The sequence below is a fragment of the Palaemon carinicauda genome, chromosome 22 (genome assembly GCF_036898095.1).
Source record: "Palaemon carinicauda isolate YSFRI2023 chromosome 22, ASM3689809v2, whole genome shotgun sequence".
NCBI lineage: Eukaryota > Metazoa > Arthropoda > Malacostraca > Decapoda > Palaemonidae > Palaemon > Palaemon carinicauda.
In genome coordinates, this window is record NC_090746.1 from 50,674,533 (window position 1) to 50,694,568 (window position 20,036).

A 20,036-nucleotide genomic window follows, 5' to 3' on the forward strand; every position below is an offset into this window, starting at 1 on the left:
TTAAGGGGAAGGAGAAGAGGAAAACAGTGCGAACAACGATCGAGTTGAAGAAGGAAATTATAGCGAAATATGAGAATGGTGTACGAGTGTCCGATTTAGCGGTAGAATACGGAATGGCGAAGTCGACCATTTCTACGTTTTTAAAGCATAAAGAAATGATTAAGAAGGCGAATGTTGCAACGGGAGTTACGGCGGTAACTAAGCAAAGGCCACAAGTGATTGAGGAGATGGAAAAGTTGCTTTTAATATTTATTAAAGAAAAACAGTTGGCCGGGGAAAGTGTTAGTGAAGCGTTCATTTGTGAAAAAGCGTTGCATATCTATGAAGAATTAGTGAAGAAAAGTCCGAGTACCAGTGAAAGTGATTCATTTACATTTAAAGCGAGCAGGGGTTGGTTTGAAAAGTTTCGTAATAGAACAGGTATTCATCGTGTTACTAGGCATGGGGAGGCAGCTAGTTCGGATCAAATTGCAGCCGATAAATACGTGGGGGAATTCGATCGGTACATAAATGAACAAAATTTGATCGCACAACAAGTCTTTAATTGTGATGAGACTGGGTTATTTTGGAAGAAAATGCCAGCCAATACGTACATTACCAAGGACGAGACGAAGATGCCAGGTCACAAGCCAATGAAAGATAGGCTAACATTGTTGCTGTGTGCAAATGCAAGTGGCGATTGCAAGATCAAACCCTTGTTAGTGTACCACTCGGACAACCCCCGGGTGTTCAAACGAAATAATATTTGTAAAAGTGCACTACCAGTTATGTGGCGCTCGAACACTAAATCTTGGGTCACAAGACAATTCTTTACTGAGTGGATAAACGAAGTGTTTGCCCCCCAGGTTAAGGCTTACCTCATTGAAAAGAGCTTGCCAATGAAATGTCTTCTGGTTATGGACAATGCTCCTGCACATCCTCCAGGTCTCGAGGATGACTTGAAAGAAGAATACAGCTTTATCAAAATCAAATTCTTGCCCCCCAATACTACTCCCATACTCCAGCCCATGGACCAACAGGTCATTTCAAACTTCAAAAAACTCTATACCAAGGCCCTTTTCAGAAAGTGTTTTGAAGTGACCAGTGACACGAAGTTGACCCTAAAGGAATTCTGGAAGGAACACTTCAGCATCCTCAACTCTGTTAACATGATTGACCAAGCTTGGCGAGGTGTGACCTATAGGACATTGAACTCTGCCTGGCGTAAGCTGTGGCCATCATGTGTCACAGAGAGGGAGTTTGAAGGTTTCCAACCAGAGGCGGGTCCAAGCACTGCTACCCCTGTAATTTCTGATGACACTGATGTCGTTGAGGAAATTGTTGTCATGGGCAGGAGTTTGGGGCTTGAGGTCGACAAGGATGATATTGATGAGCTTGTAGAAAGCCATTCTACCGAGTTGACTGTGGAGGAATTGTTGCACCTGCAACAACAACAGCAGCAGGATCTGATTGTGGAGCAGGAATCTTCAGAAGAGGATGAGGTAAGGGAGGATGTTCCAAGTTCTCTCATCAATGAAATTTGTTCCAAGTGGGCAGATGTGCAGGCTTTTGCTGAAAAATACCACCCAGAAATTGCAGTAGCAAACCGGGCAGTGCATATGTTTAATGATAGTGTCATGTATCATTTTCGAAGAATACTGCAGAGGAGGAAGAAACAATTAACAATAGACCAGTTTTTCACAAAAGAAAAGAAAGCTGCTACATCAAAGCCTGTTTCTCCTCCAAAGAAGAGACAAAGAAGAGAAGAAACCCCTGAAATAGATCTGCCCACCCTTTCATTGGAGAGAGAAACAACTCCTGAAGGAGAACTACCCCGCCACATCATGGAAGGGGACTCTCCTTCCAAGCAGTAACCTCCCCCTTCCATCCTCTCCACATCCATCCCTGTATGCCATCGAACCGCTGCTCAAAGGTATGTTCACTACAGTACAGAAAATGGTTTAAAATTGTTTTATTTTAGTACAGTAAATGGTTTAAAATTGTTTTATAGGATTTTCTGACCAATTTCATACACATTTAGATAATTATTGTTGTTTAGGTACACGTTTTATTAATATTTTGGGCCTGTTCGAGTGCTTGGGAACGGAATAGAATATATACCATTATTTCTTATGGGGAAAAAAAATTCGGTACTCGAACAAATCGGAGGTCGAACACGGATCTCGAACGGATTATGGTCGAGTACCGAGGTATCACTGTACATCCATGTCCGAAGACTCTTACAGAGGTGAGTTACTTAGACACTAAGATAGTTTTTTGTGTAGTTTTCCCTAATTCTCATTTCTATTTTGGGGTCAGTAGAACCTAGCCTCCTATCTAGGTTCGTTCCCTTTTCCAGATGGTCTCTCGATCCGGAAGGCCACTCCCACCTCCTAAAGTATAAGTCTCCTAAGAAAGTAGTTCGAGGTGAGTACTCCGTGTTGGAACAAATCACAAATTTCAAGTAATTTGTATTTTTCCTAACAGTACTTACCTCGAACTACTTTCGGGTTATGGCCCACCCATCCTGCCCCGAGTGCCTTACAGGACTTTTGATACCTTATCTATCATAAACTTACTGATGACCGAGACCTGGCCAAGCACGCTCACTGACCCTGGGTCGCCTCAGGGTGCGTATTCATCCGCTACAGAGGTACCCACTATAGAAAATGGAGATGGGGGAAACTACACAAAATTCTGGTCGGTTGGGAGGAGATCCCAGATACTCCTAAGAAAGTAGTTTGAGGTAAGTACTGTTAGGAAAAATACAAATTACTTAAAATTTGTGATATCTCGTATATAAATTATAAAAATAAAAAAAAAAAAAAACATGAGGAAGAGAAATAAGATAGAATAGTGTGCCCGAGTGTATCGTCAAGCAAGAAATATCTGCCCCAAGACAGTTGGAGTGTTCTTCTCCTAGAAGAGCTGCTTAACAAAGCTAAAGTCTTCTACCCTTACCAAGAAGAAAGTAGCCACTAAACAATTGCAATGCAATAGTTAACCCTTGAGTAAAGAAGAATTGTTTGGTGATCTCGGTCTTTTCAGGTGTATGAGGACAAGGAGAATATGTAAAGAATAGGCTAGACTATACGGTGTATGAGTAGGCAAATAGATAATGAGCAGTTACCAAAGAGAAGGATCCAATTTTTACTAAATTGTTGGTTAGAATAGTATATTGTGTATTTTTTAAATGCTAGGATTCCCTACCTGAAAGACCCATTGACGCCCTCGTTATCAGGGATGGGAGGGGGGGAACGAAACAGTCTCATAAGAGTAATTCTCCTCCCACACTAGAGAGTCGAGAAGAAGGGTCTTCCATCATCCCCTAAGGTTATCCTTGCGATACCAGACAGAAGAGGCCTAGTTATTATTATTATTAATTGCTAAGCTACAACCCTAGTTGGAAAAGCAGAATGCTATAAGCCCAGGGACTCCAACAGGGAAAATAGCACAGTGAGGAAAAGATACAAGGTACAAGGAAAAATAAAGATTTTAAGGACAGTAACATTAAAATAAATATCTCCTTTATACATACATACATATACCAAGGCACTTCCCCCAATTTTGGGGGGTAGCCGACATCAACAAATGAAAAAAAAAAAAAAAAAAAGGGAACCTCTACTCTCTACGTTCCTCCAGCCTAACAAGGGACTCAACCGAGTTCAGCTGGTACTGCTAGGGTGCCACAGCCCACCCTCCCACATTATCCACCACAGATGAAGCTTCATAATGCTGAATCCCCTACTGCTGCTACCTCCGCGGTCATCTAAGGCATCGGAGGCAGCAGCAGGGCCTACCGGAACTGCGTCATAATCGCTCGCCATTCATTCCTATTTCTAGCACGCTCTCTTGCCTCTCTCACATCTATCCTCCTATCACCCAGAGCTTTCTTCACTCCATCCATCCACCCAAACCTTGGCCTTCCTCTTGTACTTCTCCCATCAACTCTTGGATTCATCACCTTCTTTAGCAGACAGCCATTTTCCATTCTCTCAACATGGCCAAACCACCTCAACACATTCATATCCACTCTAGCTGCTAACTCATTTCTTACACCCGTTCTCACTCTCACCACTTCGTTCCTAACCCTATCTACTCGAGATACACCAGTCATACTCCTTAGACACTTCATCTCAAACACATTCAATTTCTGTCTCTCCGTCAGTTTCATTCCCCACAACTCCGATCCATACATAACAGTGGGTACAATCTCATATAGAACTCTTTTTACATTCATGCCCAACCCTCTATTTTTTACTACTCCCTTAACTGCCCCCAACACTTTGCAACCTTCATTCACTCTCTGACGTACATCTGCTTCTACTCCACCATTTGCTGCAACAACAGACCTCAAGTACTTAAACTGATCCACTTCCTCAAGTAACTCTCCATTCAACATGACATTCAACCTTGCACCACCTTCCCTTCTCGTACATCTCATAACCTTAATCTTACCCACATTAACTCTCAACTTCCTTCTCTCACACACACTTCCAAATTCTGTCACTAATCGGCCAAGCTTCTCTTCTGTGTCTGCAACCAGTACAGTATCATCCGCAAACAACAACTGATTTACCTCCCATTCATGGTCATTCTCGTTTACCAGTTTTAATCCTCGTCCAAGCACTCGAGCATTCACCTCTCTCACCACTCCATCAACATACAAGTTAAACAACCACGGTGACATCACACATCCCTGTCTTAGCGCCACTCTCACCGGAAACCAATCACTCACTTCATTTCCTATCCTAACACATGCTTTACTACCTTTGTAGAAACTTTTCACTGCTTGTAACAACTTTCCACAAACTCCATATAACCTCATCACATCCCACATTGCTTCCCTATCAAGTCTATCATACGCTTTCTCCAGATCCATAAACGCAACATACACCTCCTTACCTTTTGCTAAATATTTCTCGCATATCTGCCTTACTGTAAAAATCTGATTCATACATCCCTACCTCTTCTAAAACCACCCTGTATTTCTAAGATTGCATTCTCTGTTTTATCCTTGATCCTATTAATCATTACTCTACCATACACTTTTCCAACTACGCTTAACAAACTAATACCTCTTGAATTACAACACTCATGCACATCTCCCTTACCCTTATATAGTGGTACAATACATGCACAAACCCAATCTACTGGTACCATTGACAACACAAAACACACATTAAACAATCTCACCAACCATTCAAGTACAGTCACACCCCCTTCCTTCAACATCTCAGCTCTCACACCATCCATACCAGACGCTTTTCCTACTCTCGTTTCATCTAGTGCTCTCCTCACTTCATATATTGTAATCTCTCTCTCATTCTCATCTCCCATCACTGGCACCTCAACACCTGCAACAGCAATTATATCTGCCTCCCTATTATCCTCAACATTCAGTAAACTTTCAAAATATTCCGCCCATCTTTTCCTTGCCTCCTCTCCTTTTAAAAACCTCCCATTTCCATCTTTCACTGTCTCTTCAATTCTTGAACCAGCCTTCCTTACTCTCTTCACTTCTTTCCAAAACTTCTTCTTATTCTCTTCATATGAATGACTCAATCCCTGACCCCACCTCAGGTCAGCTGCCCTCTTTGCCTCACGTACCTTGCGCTTTACTTCCACATTTTTCTCTCTATATTTTTCATACTTCTCTACACTATTACTCTGCAGCCATTCTTCTAAAGCCCTCTTTTTCTCTTCCACTTTTACCTTCACTCCTTCATTCCACCATTCAATGCCCTTCCTCATGCTGCCTCCAACAACCTTCTTGCCACACACATCACTTGCAATCCCAAAAAAATTTTCTTTTACTAACTTCCACTCCTCCTCTAAATTGCCAGTTTCTCTTACTTTCACTTCGTCATATGTCATTTTCAACCTTTCCTGATATTTACATTTTACTCCCGGTTTTATTAGCTCTTCAACCCTCACTAGCTCCCTTTCACATTCACCTACTCTATTCCCCCACTCTTTTGCTACAACTAATTTTCCTTCCACCACAAAATGATCAGACATACCATTAGCCATACCCCTAAACACGTGCACGTCTTGCAGTCTTCCAAACATTATTTTAGTTATCAACACATAATCCATTACCGTAATGCCCTTTCTACTACTCTTCCATTTGCCACTCTTACCCATGTATACTTATTTTTATCTTTCTTTTTGAAAAAGCTATTACTTATCACCATCTCTTGCTCAACACACATATCCACCAGGCTCTCACCACTCTCATTTTCACCTGGTACGCCATACTTCCCGATGACACCTACCTCTCCAGCGCCCACTCTAGCATTTAAATCACCCATGACAACTACATAATTCCTTCTACCCAGTCCTTCTACACACCTAGTTAATTCATTCCAGAACTCATTCCGCTCTTCTTCACTTTTCTCACTACCTGGCCCATACGCACTGACAAACGCCCAACATTCCCTACCCAACCTAACCCTTACCCACATTAACCTAGATGATATCTCCTTCCATTCCACTACTTTACCTGTCATCCATTCACTTAGCAATAAAGCCACACCCTCTCTCGCTCTTCCCCTTTCAATCCCAGACACTCTACCAGACATCTCAGCAAACATCACTTCACCCTTTCCTTTTATCTTCGTCTCACACAATGCCAATACATCCATTCTTCTAATCCTAAACATATTTCCAATTTCACATCTTTTACTCTCTATCGTACTACATCCACGCACATTCAAACACCCCATAACTAGAGTGCGGGGAGCAGTCACTCTCCCCCCAGCTCCATCTCTTTGTTGCTGTCTCACAGGATGTAGATACAGGAGAGGGGGTTCCCAGCCCCCTCGTCCCGTCTCTTTTAGTCGCCTCTTACGACACGCAGGGATAACGTTGGCGCTATTCTAATTTTTATATATCCCTGCGGCCATAAACTATGAAAACTTTAACAAAACATGCAGAAGAGAAATAAGATAGAATAGTGTGCTAGAGTGTACCCTCAAGCAAGAGAACTCTACTCCAAGACAGTGGAAGACCATGGTACAGAGGCTATGGCACTACCCAAGACTAGAGAACACTGGTTTAATTTTGGAGTGTCCTTGTCATATAAGAGCTGCTTACCAAAGCTAAAAAGAGTCTCTTCTACCCTTACCTAAGAGGAACAATGATAGTGCAGTAACCCTTTGTGTGAAGAAGAATTGTTTGGTAATCTCAGTGTTGTGAGGTATATGAGGACAGAGGAGACTATTCGGTGTTTGTGTAGGCAAAGGGAAAATGAACCGTAACCAAAGGGAAGGATCCAGTATTTACTAAATTATTATTATTATTATTATTATTATTATTATTATTATTATTATTATTACTAGCCAAGCTACAACCCTAGTTGGAAAAGCAAGATGCTATTAGCCCAAGGGCTCCAATAGGGAAAATTAGCCCAGAGAGGAAAGGAAATAAGTAAATGATGAGAACAAATTAACAATATATTATTCTAAAAACAGTAAAAACGTCAAAATAGATATGTCATATATAAACTTTTAACAACGTCAAAAACAGGTGTCATGTATAAACTATAAAAAGACTCGTGTCAGCCTGGTCAACATAAAAACTTGCTGCAACTTTGAACTTTTGAAGTTCTACTGATTCAACTACTTGATTAGGAAGATCATTCCACAACTTGGTAACAGCTGGAATAAAACTTTTAGAATACTGTGTAGTATTGAGCCTCATGATGGAGAAGGCCTGGCTATTGGAATTAATTACCTGCCTAGAATAGTATATTATGTATTTTTGCATATTTAAGTAATGATATGCCATTATTGATTCTCAACTGTTGTAATAATGACTTTTATTTTCTTGACACTTCAGGAATTTTAGATGCCCTAACAAGAATGGTTCTTGTGAATGCTGTCTACTTCAAAGGCTTATGGGAAAATCAGTTCAGTAAGGATGCAACTTATGATGAAGATTTCTGGATTTCTGCATCGTCAAGTGTTAAGGTGCCTATGATGCACATCAAGAAGAAATTTGGCTATTCTGTCAATGATGATCTAGGAGCATCTCTGTTGAAGATGAATTATCAGGTACTGAAGTGTATTGTATCCTTTTAGAATTTACTGGAATAATCTTCCTGTAACTTGAGGGTGGTAGTTCTGTGATTGGATGAATATGCTCTGCATTCACTGATTACAGTCTTTACCTTTGCATTAACTAGAATCTAATGTTTGACCTGTTTGGTTGATGAAACACTTAATATTTAATATTTTTTAATAATGTAAGATTACCTGTTAATCGAGGTATTAGTTTCTTTTGTGTGAAATGCTTATTGTGTAGCTACAGTTCCAATTCAAGAATTTTCAGAGATAATTTTTTGTTTTATTCCAACTTGTGTAGTTTGCATTTTTGGAAATAATGAATCTGTCAGGCTCTGATTTGGAAGTATTTGAATTAATATAGATTTTTTGTAGACTAATACGTACCAGATTAATTTAAGATGTCAAGCAGGAAGTCAAACATGTAAAGTTGGCGAGGTAGTGTTCAGGGTACAATTTGTGGAAATGTCCCAAGATTTTTTCATAGCTTCTGAATTTGGTTTCATTTTGGAGGCAGGGGAACTTCCGCATGTTTTGTAGGCAATTAAAACCTTTCTGTAAATGCTCTAACACTCTTGAATTAAAGAGATGGGTCAACATTTGATAAGGAATGGTTGGTAAGTCTCCCTATGTATGCTGAGGGTCATGTTGATACAGTCCCAATTTTGCAGCTATGTTAGTTTACCTTCTCTTAGGATTTTTGCTTGTTTCTCATATCCATAGAGAATATATCATAGTGTCTTTTAAAGATTACCTAAAAATAATCTGGTGATGAATGTCGGGAAAGAAAGGTTTGCAATGTTTCAGAAATATATTTTACTTCTGCTACTCTTTCCTTTTTAACAAATTTTCTTGAATCATTTCTCATGTAAATTATTTCCTCTTTTTTAGGGATCAAGGCTGAGTATGGTTATTGTACTGCCTAAAGAGCGTGATGGTCTTGCTGCGCTAGAAGAGAAGTTAGCCACTGCTAATTTGAATGAACTGGATAAAAAAATGTATAATGTTGAAGTAGAGGTCACATTACCAAAATTCAAGCTTGAGGAATCATTGGATCTTGGTGATCATTTGGCTTTGGTGAGTATGTTTTGAAATAATTCTAAATTTGCTATTACAGCATTTGCTGTTTGTAGCTCTTAACCTTTTTTGATTCTGTGTAGGGTGGCAGAGGGTGGTTGTCCCAATACTCATCGGATAAATCACTCTGATCTGGATGGACATAGCAATAATTTCAGTTATTATTCACTAGTAAATTTATTTCTGTGAAACTTTCCCCCCCCCATTAATATTTATATTTCTTCTGTCTCAAAGTTGTTTAAATGCTAATGTCTACCCTAAAAATTTAAAATTTCCTGTTTTCTTTCCGTGCAAAATACCTCTCCCTATAGTTAATCTGGAGATTGATGGCAACTATCTAGGTGTGGGTACACCATAGTTCCTTTGTATTTTCAGTTCCCTTGTTGCATTTACAAGTGTCAGTCAGTTTTGCTACCTATAATTCAGATTTTTTTTCATCTTAGGTTATTTAAAGTTTTAAAAGATATCTTCTGGAATTCATATGAATGGCACTGAGAATGGTTTGAGCTTTGTGAAAGCAATTTGCCCACAGGATTGTGTTTTGTTTTATAATTTTGAGGAATGCAGTTTACTGATAGTTCCTATTGAGAGTTATGTTCAGCTGATAGCTAACTGCTTTAATATTTTGAAATATAAAAGTAAATTAACATTACTTCAGTGGAAAATCCAGGGAAGACTAAGTTTATTTATTACATTTGATGATGTTGAAATGCCACTCGTTATATTATGGAGCTTTCATATGGTTTTACTGCCTTTGCTGTTTATATAAACCTTAGAAAACTTATGAGTCTTCAGGCAAGTCAGTGTCTGTAGCCTAACCACCCTGTTTCAAACCCTAGGCTAACTTTTCAAGTTCTGCCTAGCATTTCTAGTGTGCCAATCCATAGGAAGCCTCCCTCTCTTAGTTACTTCAAGCCTGCTGTTGTGTAACCCTCAAAGTTCCATGATCCGGTTTGCACTTGACGACCATTAGATTCCGATATATGACCGGACTTGCAGCTAGGTCCTTATATCCCTGAATAAGTGCCTATGAACAACCATTTTATGCATACTGTATATTCATGATGTGACATATAGTATTGCTCCAGTGGAAGAGGGAAATAGATATTATTATTAATATTATTATTATTATTATTATTATTATTATTATTATCTTTGTTGCTGTCTCACAGGATGTAGATACAGGAGAGGGGGTTCCCAGCCCCCTCGTCCCGTCCCTTTTAGTCGCCTCTTACGACACGCAGGGATAACGTTGGCGCTATTCTAATTTTTATATGCCCCCGCGGCCACAGGGGGCATGGATGGAGTGAAGAAAGCTCTAGGTGATAGGAGGATAGATGTGAGAGAGGCAAGAGAGCGTGCTAGAAATAGGAATGAATGGTGAGCGATTGTGACGCAGTTCCGGTAGGCCCTGCTGCTGCCTCCGATGCCATAGATGACCGCGGAGGTAGCAGCAGTAGGGGATTCAGCATTATGAAGCTTAATCTGTGGTGGATAATGTGGGATGGGTCGGCTGTGGCACCCTAGCAGTACCAGCTGAACTCGGTTGAGTCCCTGTTTAGGCTGGAGGAACGTAAATGTAAATTTAAAAAAAAAAAAAATTGGATAGGTTACAACATGTATACTCTTCAGACTTTTAAAACCTTCCCTTTAACTTAATGCATACAGCACTAAACTAAAACAGGCACAAATATTAAAATGTTAGAATATTAAAGTAAAAAATAAAGATTGTTACTGTACTCACCACGAAAGAAGTTCAAGAAAAACTTGAGTGATGATGGCGATGAATTTGCTGCACAGTAGAAATGATGATGATGAAGCTGATGATGTCTTCTACTGTGCAGCCAATGATAGTATTTTACGTCTCTTCAGACGGAGGGGTCTTTTCCTGGGACACCTCTTCAACTTCTTCCTGGGACACTTCTTCAATTTCTTCCGAGGGCATTGTGATCGGAAGTTGCTGCCGCTGCTTCTTTTTTCGCTCGAAGAGCATCCTGTAGGGAGTCATGTGTTCATCGATCTTGTTGCAGAATTGCATAGAACGAACCATATCCTCGTCCCACTCTTGCAACATTTCTTTCACCTCCTTCGCAAGCTTGCAGAGCTTGGCAAGCCATTCTAATGTTAAGCCCGTTACTTCGACAATTTCTTGGATCTCTTCCTGTGTTTCACTGTCTTCTTCACTGGCCGATTTCGTCAGGTCTTCGAGGTCTGCGGCTGCGTAACTTCTACCGTCTTTTAACATATCGAGAAGCGTCACCTTCTCAGCAATCGTCATCATCCTTCGGTGGCGTTTAGGCTCACTACCAGCCTTAGTAGAAGCAGAACGCTTGGGAGGCATTGTACAGTAGGGTTTAACAGAAAGTTCAACAAAAAGTTCAACTTAAAACAGTCACGCACAGCACAGATTAAAGTTCACAAACTTAACAATGTCTACACAGCGATACGGTGGGAGAGAAAGTGGCCGCGAAAGCCTAGATGCTGCGGGTTGGAGATGCGGGCAAAACACCAATCACAGGCTAGATAACAAAACTTGAGTTCTGATTCGTCATCTATCAGCGCTTGAACCAATCACAACCCGTCTTATATGCTACGTAGGTTACCAATTCAAAGTACAAGATACCCTGTGTATACTGTACAGTAATAATAATAATAATAATAATAATAATAATAAATAATGATACTGTAATAATAATAATAATAATAATAATAATAATGATAATAATGATAACAATAATAATTTTAATAACAACAACAACAATAATAATAATAACAATTATAATAATACAGTTTTACGTACGCTATTTTACGATTTTGTTGTAGGATGTGTGTCTCTCTCTCTCTCTCTCTCTCTCTCTCTCTCTCTCTCTCTCTCTCTCTCTCTCTCTCTCTCTCTCTCTCTCGTACGCTTATTCGAAATGTGATTTTTGCAACAAAGAATATTATTGGATGCAGTACTACGTACGTATACATACAAAAGATTCATGGAAAAGAAGCACATCCATTACATTTGTAGTACAGTAGTAGCCATCAGCATCCTTACACCATTCTAATATGGTATGACTGCATCTGATTTGCGTTTCATGTTCGATTTAATTTTACTACGTACTGTATACAGTACTGAATTATCGTATGATCATATTCTCTTTTCGTGTTTTATTTCTTTCTGTGCTGAATTATATGTCATATGTAATGCAATGAACAATCAGTAAGAGCAGATATTACTAATTACAGTATTAATGGAATTACAGGTAACGAAATATCGTATTTGGGGTCTTCAGATATCGCGGTATTTTCGAAATTTCCGGAAAATCCGCGATATGTATATATATGGGTTATGAAAAAAACCCGCTAAGTGGTGAATCCGCGATGGTCGAACCGCGAAGTAGCGAGGGTTCACTGTATTATTATTATTGTTGTTATTATTAATATTGTTATTATTATTATTATTGTTATTATTACTACTAGCTATAGCTAAGCTTGGTAAAGCAGGATGCTATAAGCCTAAGGGGTCCAACAGGAAAAAAGAGCCCAGTGAGGAAAGGAAATAAAAAAGATCTATGATAAGTAATGAATAATTAAAATGAAATATGTTAAGAACAGTAACAATATTAACACAGATCTTTCACAAATAAACTGTAAAAAGAAACTTATATCAGCCTGTTCAAGTAAAATAATTTGATGCAAGTTTGAACTTTTGAAGTTCTACCAATTCAACTACCTGATTAGGAAGATCATTCCACAAGTTCGTCACAGCAGGAATGAAACTTCTAAAATACTGTGTAGTATTATGAACAGGATGGTACTGTTCGGGAAGATCTAAATGTAAATGATGGTCATAATTATAAAAAATCTTAAGCAAAATGCATCACGAACTAATGGAACGATAGTGCCAGAGACTAAAATCTAGATCAGGAATAAGAAATTTAATAGACCGTAAGTTCCTGTCCAACAAATTAAGATGAGAATCAGCAACTAAAGACCAGATAGGAGAATAATACCCAAAACAAGGTAAAAATGAAAGAATTGAAAACTAGAAATTTGATATACTGTAATTTGTATTTTCCTAGCTATACAAACCTGAGTCATTTATATGAGGTTACTACTGATCATGTTTTCTACGACAGTCCAATCAAACTGGTTTATTGCGTCTTGCTTCATGCTGGGTAAATGCAGTGCAGGCGCAAGGAGCAAGCGGAAGGTTGCTCAGACCGTCTCATCACAACATTTAAGTGGTCAGAGATTTGCAGGGAAGTTTGAAGCGGAACCTTTGGTAAATGACTTAGTTTTGTATAGCTAGGAAAAATACAAATAATATAAAATTTTTAGTTAATTCCAATACGGATATAAACTTCTGAGTCATTTATACGGGGAGTCATCCTTAGGGGGAAGTCTCCATGAAGCTAACAGATAAATCCTTCCTCTCTGGACAATCTAATTATTACAAGTAATGGCAACAGATTAATCGTGAATCATAGACGATAGTGTAGTCAACTCGAAAAGAAGCAAGGCCAAACTTCCGATTCTTGAGAGGTAAAAACTTTCTCTAATTCAGTTAATTGTAACAACAATAAATGATCAAAGAGAATAGCCAGGGAATATTGTAGCTGGCTCACAACAAGGCAAGGCTGTTCAGTCGGTTCCCAAAAGGTAATCTTTGCCAGGGGTGAAGTAGTATGGATATCAAGTGTTACATAATAAACAGTAGAGCAATTTTTAGTATGAAAATAAATACTAAAGAGATTTGAGGCACACTCACTTGCTTTGGGGTAAAAAAAACCCAGGGCAGGCTTTAAGTGTAAAAAATGTTTCCTCTTCCACGGTCTTCCTTGCCAAGAATGTCGGAGTAATGAATCCTGTGGCTGGAAACTGGCATGCATCATGTGAGATTGTCAGTTAGGTCATCATAGTCCTATTACCATGGTGCCCATTGAGTGTATGTCTACAGACTTGAATGTGCCTTTTGAAGGTAATTATCCAATGGTGTGCTTCTTCCCATCCACAAGTTGAGGAGGGTAATAAGGCATTGTAGTAGTTTGCGGACTGCGGCCAGACATAACACGCAGACTGCCTAGTGTCCGAATGCCGACCCCACCCCAACTTTTCACTACACAAAAAATATGGTGGAATACCCAGTGATCTGGGCGATAGATAAACAGTCAAGAAGAAATGGGCCCTAGGCACTACCCCTTGATTTTATAATGGGCAAGGGGACCCAGCTAGAACCTTAGAGCTTCCCTATTACTTATTTATCTTGAGTTTGCCAAATAAACAGGTAGTATGACTGTTGATTTAATTCTGGGGAAAATCAGCAATATATATAATAAATAGCTTAAATATCAGGTAAGATTTTAGAAAGGAAGCAAATAACTTATCAAAAAATTGGTGGCTGAGGAGACATTTTATGAAAAGCAACGCTTACTTCTGTTTACAAAAATAAAAAACATTTAAAAAAAAATATTTTCTTTGATATGAAATAAGAATTAAACAACAATAACTAGACTAAAAAATTGTTTAAAAAAAAAAAAAAAAAAAAGCTGCCCACACATTGGGCACTTCCATAACAATACAAAGCGACCAGGAATTGGTTATTCAGGAACCCCATAAACCTGAAAATAAGATATGAAATACTAAAGTCTTTTTCAAAATAAACTCCTATTTGTTTTGTGTTGCAAATTTTCTAATTGTTAAAATCAAGACAGAGTCTTTTTCGTTAAGGTACATAAGAAAGCTTCATTCTAAGGAAGAACCCTGCAACATTGTGATTCATTTTTTTGGCTCAAGCCATGTCGTCCTGATGGAAGGTTCCTATTGGTAGCTTTCTAAGGGATATTCGACTACAGTGATATTCCCAGAGAATTTACCTTTAGGTCTCCAGAATTCTATCTCCTGGCGCGAATATCCTTAAAATTTCTCTTAAGGATATCGCATAAATCAGGGGACGTATATCTTGATACGACACACAGCAATCTTCACCCCGAATAGCGTTTTCGCCTCGGGGGAAGAGTGGCAAAATAGAAGGGGAGCCGTTATCAAGGTTACCCTTCCTCCCATACTACTATTGAGTATCTAGATGGCGCTGTATCCAAGATGGCGCTCATTCCTATTTTTGTAGCGATTTCGCAGGTGGTGTTCCCTGTTTATCTAACGTTTTTGATCGCTTTTGTGAGGATTTATTATGTAATCTCCAGCTTCTTTTGCTTCTGGAAAGTTGAGTATTTATTCTTTACAATGTATAATTTTTAGCTCCTGCTTCACAGTGAAGAGGTGCTGTCGTTCGTTATGCATGTGTTATTTAGTTAGCAGAATGACTTTCCCTGTTGTAATAGCATTAATAAATTATGAAAGCTATTTAGGCACAATTATACTAGTAAAGATACATATTTTATGCTTAATTTCTTCGTCCCTTTGTAGATCGTATACGTTAGAGTTTTGGCGATTTAGGTAACCAAGATCTCGTCTCGCACTAGGCTACGTAGCCTTGGCGCTGTAGTATACTTTCAGACATTATCCCCGTTTTCCCTCGTGTATCGTTTTATTGATTCATCGGGAGATCTTACGTCTCCTAGAATTATATAACTCGATACTCGTCTCCTGTGGAGATTTAAGGGTAATCCTTCTTTCCCTCTGAGTGCCGCCACAGGCGGCAACCCTATCTGGTCTTGCCATAGAGTAATTCACTCCGGCTTGACTAGGCTAGGGTTTTCTGTCTCCCACCTTTGCCGGCGAGATCCTGGCTTTGGTTTCCACAGAACCTCAGAGTATTCAGTCTTTCTGCCGGCAGCAGAGCAGCAGGGTGAGTAGTCACTCCCCTGCCGGCATAGGAGGCTAAACCTCCCTAGACCGCACCTGAAGTGGTAATATGATGCCACTACCTTCTCCCCTGCAGTCTAGAAGACTAGTCCTGTGTCGGCAGACCCTAGGCTGAAGAATAGTATTCTGCCGCCTAGGATGGCACCGATACTGAAACATTCTTTCTCTCTTGAGTGGAGGCAGCGACAATCTTGCCGCCTTCCTCTACACTTGATATATTTGTCAGACCCTAGGCTGAAGAATAGTTATTCTTTTGCCTCTTAGGATGGCGCCGATACCGAAACATTGTTTTACTCTTGTGTGGAAGTGGCGGCAATCCTGCCGCTTTCTTCTACACTTGATACAGGACCCTTTTCCCGTCCCCTCTCTGTCCTTTAGTGATGACTTAGCCATCACAATCCTGTGGCCGTTGTCCTGCAATCTCACCGCTGCCGGATGGGTTGCGGTGCCGGCCGGGCTCCTACATAAGCAGCTGTTTAGTCACTCAGTCTTTCTCTTATAGACACAAGGCTCCGGGAAGTCTGTGCCGGCTATGACGGCTGCCAGTGGGAGACCCTTCTACTGCTGAAGGTTCTTCAGTCCTCCCTTGGAGTGCCATCCACATTCCTGAAACCGGCATTGCCGGCAACGGATCTTGCGGCTGGATGGAAGCCTGAATGACGCATTCTCCTCTTCCATTTGAACCCTCATTCTGGAGGAAGGCAGTAAGGTTATATACGTACACCCTTATTTTATTGTAAGCGTACATTTTAATAAGGCAGCCTTTCACTCCATGCTTTTTCTCTCTCTGTCAGCTAGTGCCGCCAGGTACTAACCTAGCCGGCCATATGTGTGCTGGACCGGTGCCGCCAGGTACTAACCCTGCCCAAACATGCCAGCTGAACTACAGTATATGATTATACAGTAGCCAGTATATTTGCAGTATAGTATATACTGCAGATAGAAAACTATTGTATATATTGTACAGTCATTATTTGCCAACATATCTTGTGTAACCTTGCACAGTCTTTTGCTGTGACCAATCTTATATTGAAAGAATAGAATTCCTTCAATACTCTGATTAGAAATCAGTTAATAACTTACCCTACAATATTAAGTATTTTAGAGGGGTCAGTGGTAGTACACTTTTCTATCCCTAGAGGTTAGAACCCTTCTCCTTTGAGTTTTCCCTTATCAGGAAACTCTATAGTCTTAATATTGGAAGGGGAGGTCACAGCTATTGGCTGGGAGGGATACACAAGTATGTGTCTTTTCTAATTTCTAGTCCAGCCGGACTGTGCTGCCAGGTGCTAGCCATGCTGGCAACACGCCGGCTGAACTACAGTGTATGATTATACAGTAGCCAGTATATTTGCAGTATAGTACATACATACATACTGTACATATACCAAGGCACTTCCCCCAATTTTGAGGGGTAGCCGACATCAACAAATGAAACAAAACAAAAAAGGGGACCTCTACTCTCTATGTTCCTCCAGCCTAACCAGGGACTCAACTGAGTTCAGCTGGTACTGCTAGGGTGCCACAGCCGACCCTCCCACATTATCCACCGCAGATGAAGCTTCATAATGCTGAATCCCCTTCTGCTGCTACCTCCGCGGTCATCTAAGGCATCGGAGGCAGCAGCAGGGCCTACCGGAACTGCGTCACAATCGCTCGCCATTCATTCCTATTTCTAGCACGCTCTCTTGCCTCTCTCACATCTATCCTCTTATCACCCAGAGCTTCCTTCACTCCATCCATCCACCCAAACCTTGGCCTTCCTCTTGTACTTCTCCCATCAACTCTTGCATTCATCACCTTCTTTAGCAGACAGCCATTTTCCATTCTCTCAACATGGCCAAACCACCTCAGCACATTCATATCCACTCTAGCTACTAACTCATTTCTTACACCCGTTCTCACTCTCACCACTTCGTTCCTAACTCTATCTACTCGAGATACACCAGCCATACTCCTTAGACACTTCATCTCAAACATTCAATTTCTGTCTCTCCGTCACTTTCATTCCCCACAACTCCGATCCATACATCACAGTTGGTACAATCACTTTCTCATTTAGAAGTCTTTTTACATTCATGCCCGACCCTCTATTTTTTACTACTCCCTTAACTGCCCCCAACACTTTGCAACCTTCATTCACTCTCTGATGTACATCTGCTTCCACTCCACCATTTGCTGCAACAACAGACCCCAAGTACTTAAACTGATCCACCTCCTCAAGTAACTCTCCATTCAACACAATATTCAACCTTGCACCACTTCCCTTCTTATACATCTCATAACCTTACTCTTACCCACAGTATAGTATATACTGCAGATAGAAAACTATAGTATTTATAATACAGTAGTTAATTTCCAACATACCTTGTGTACCCTTGTACAGTCTTTTGCTGAAACCAATCCTATATTGAAAGAATAGAATTCCTTCAATACTCTGATTGGAAATCAGTTAATACTTGCCCCACAATATTAAATATTTAGAAGGGTCAGTAGCAGTGTACACTTTTTCTATCCCTAGAGGTTAGAACCCTTCTCTTTTGAGTTGCCCTGATAAAGGAAATTCTATATCTTTAATATTGGGGGGAGGTCACAGTAATTGTCTTGGAGGGATACACAAGTATGTGTCTTTCCCTATTTCTTTCTAGCTTACTATCCTAAGCTATAATGATTAAAATATGAATAATTGCATATCTGTTTATCATGTGAGATAAACAATCTTATACTCATTTTATTTTCCTTTCTTTACAGGAGGAACCCCAGATGAAATGCAATGGGATCTTCTGCAACCATAGGAGTAGGCGGTCACAAAGCGTGCAGGTCTCCTGCCCCCTGCACCCTGCACCATCATTACCGAATCCCTGCAATATTGGGACCCCCAAGTCTGCAATATCTGCCGGACCTTGGTGACCGAAGGTTTCGACGACCCCAAGTCAACGGAGTCGAGGGATACGGCACGTGAAAAGCTGCTTAAGTGGGTAAGAGGATTCCAGAAGAACTCTCCGGGACCATACCTACTTAACGATAGGATGCGTAGCTTACTGTTCCCGAAAGCGGGTAGTGAAATGGTTATGCGACCAAGCACAACTCTGACCTCCCTGCGTCCAGATTGCCATCGAGACAGATGTCAAGGAGGCGTCGCAAAGTACGGACATCCACCAGGAGGTAAGGATGTCGAAAGTGTCTATGGACACTGAAAAGGATCTATTAAAGGATCACCCCGAGGAGGAGTCTACTCTACCCCAAGAAAATGATGATGTCGAGTCGGAGTTCCTTCCATCTGTGCTGGCACCGGAGCCGTTACCCTCGATGTCTTCACCTTCTAACCCTCCATTGGACAACATGAGCCAGGCACAGGCCCATCTTACGGATTTAATGGAGAACATTCGCAAACAAGGCGAAACAAGGGAAGCGAAATTCAAGAGAGAGCTCAGGGAAGCTCCACTTATCGCCTCCCGAGGGTTATACAAGCGACCCAGAGGCCAAGACCTCCCGTCCTGCTCCAAAACCAATCCCTGGAGGTATGCGGATTTCGAATGGCAAACTCACATCTCGGAGAAGATGGGAGCTGTCCCCTTAGACGACATCCAATTTTGGCCAAGCTTTAACGCTTACCCTGATTGCTTCATTCGACTGAAACATGAACCAATGTCAAAAGAGGAGACGGAACTGAAGGAGGTCATGATTTTCGACCACGATAAGGCACAGGCTCTCTTGTCAAGAAGCCTGAGAAAGGCGGGCTATTCGGTGTCGAAAGTGTCCGCCTTGAGCAAGAAACATCGCACCTTTCTTGCTCCTGCTTCAATAGCCTTCCCCTTTACGTTGAAGGCATTTAAATCTGTTGCCAAGGCAGTGGAGGCAGGCAAACCATGCCCTGCACTAGAAGAGTGCAGGCCTCTGTCGTTAGCCTTGCCCATGGAGGAGAAGGAATGGAAGGAAGTCCACCTAACCTTCTCAGTAGGGAAACTGGACGCGGACATCGCTGGACGACAGTTTGGCGAGAATCACCTTAAACTTTCTGACTCTCTTGTGCAAGGAACAAGAGACGAAGGAGAGACTTGCGGCCTCTTTATCCCTACAAAACTGCATAGAGATGTGTGC

At 40.7% G+C, this 20,036-nt stretch overlaps 1 protein-coding gene across 1 annotated transcript in view; it reads left to right on the forward strand.

The window, feature by feature from the left end:
- Window positions 1-20,036, forward strand: part of LOC137616436 (leukocyte elastase inhibitor-like) — a 359,050-nt gene that overhangs the window by 246,697 nt on the left and 92,317 nt on the right. Inside the window, exons 5-6 of the mRNA XM_068346185.1 lie at window positions 7,822-8,036; window positions 8,937-9,122. Of these exons, the coding sequence (XP_068202286.1) occupies window positions 7,822-8,036; window positions 8,937-9,122 (401 nt within the window). The remainder of the gene's footprint in view (window positions 1-7,821; window positions 8,037-8,936; window positions 9,123-20,036) is intronic.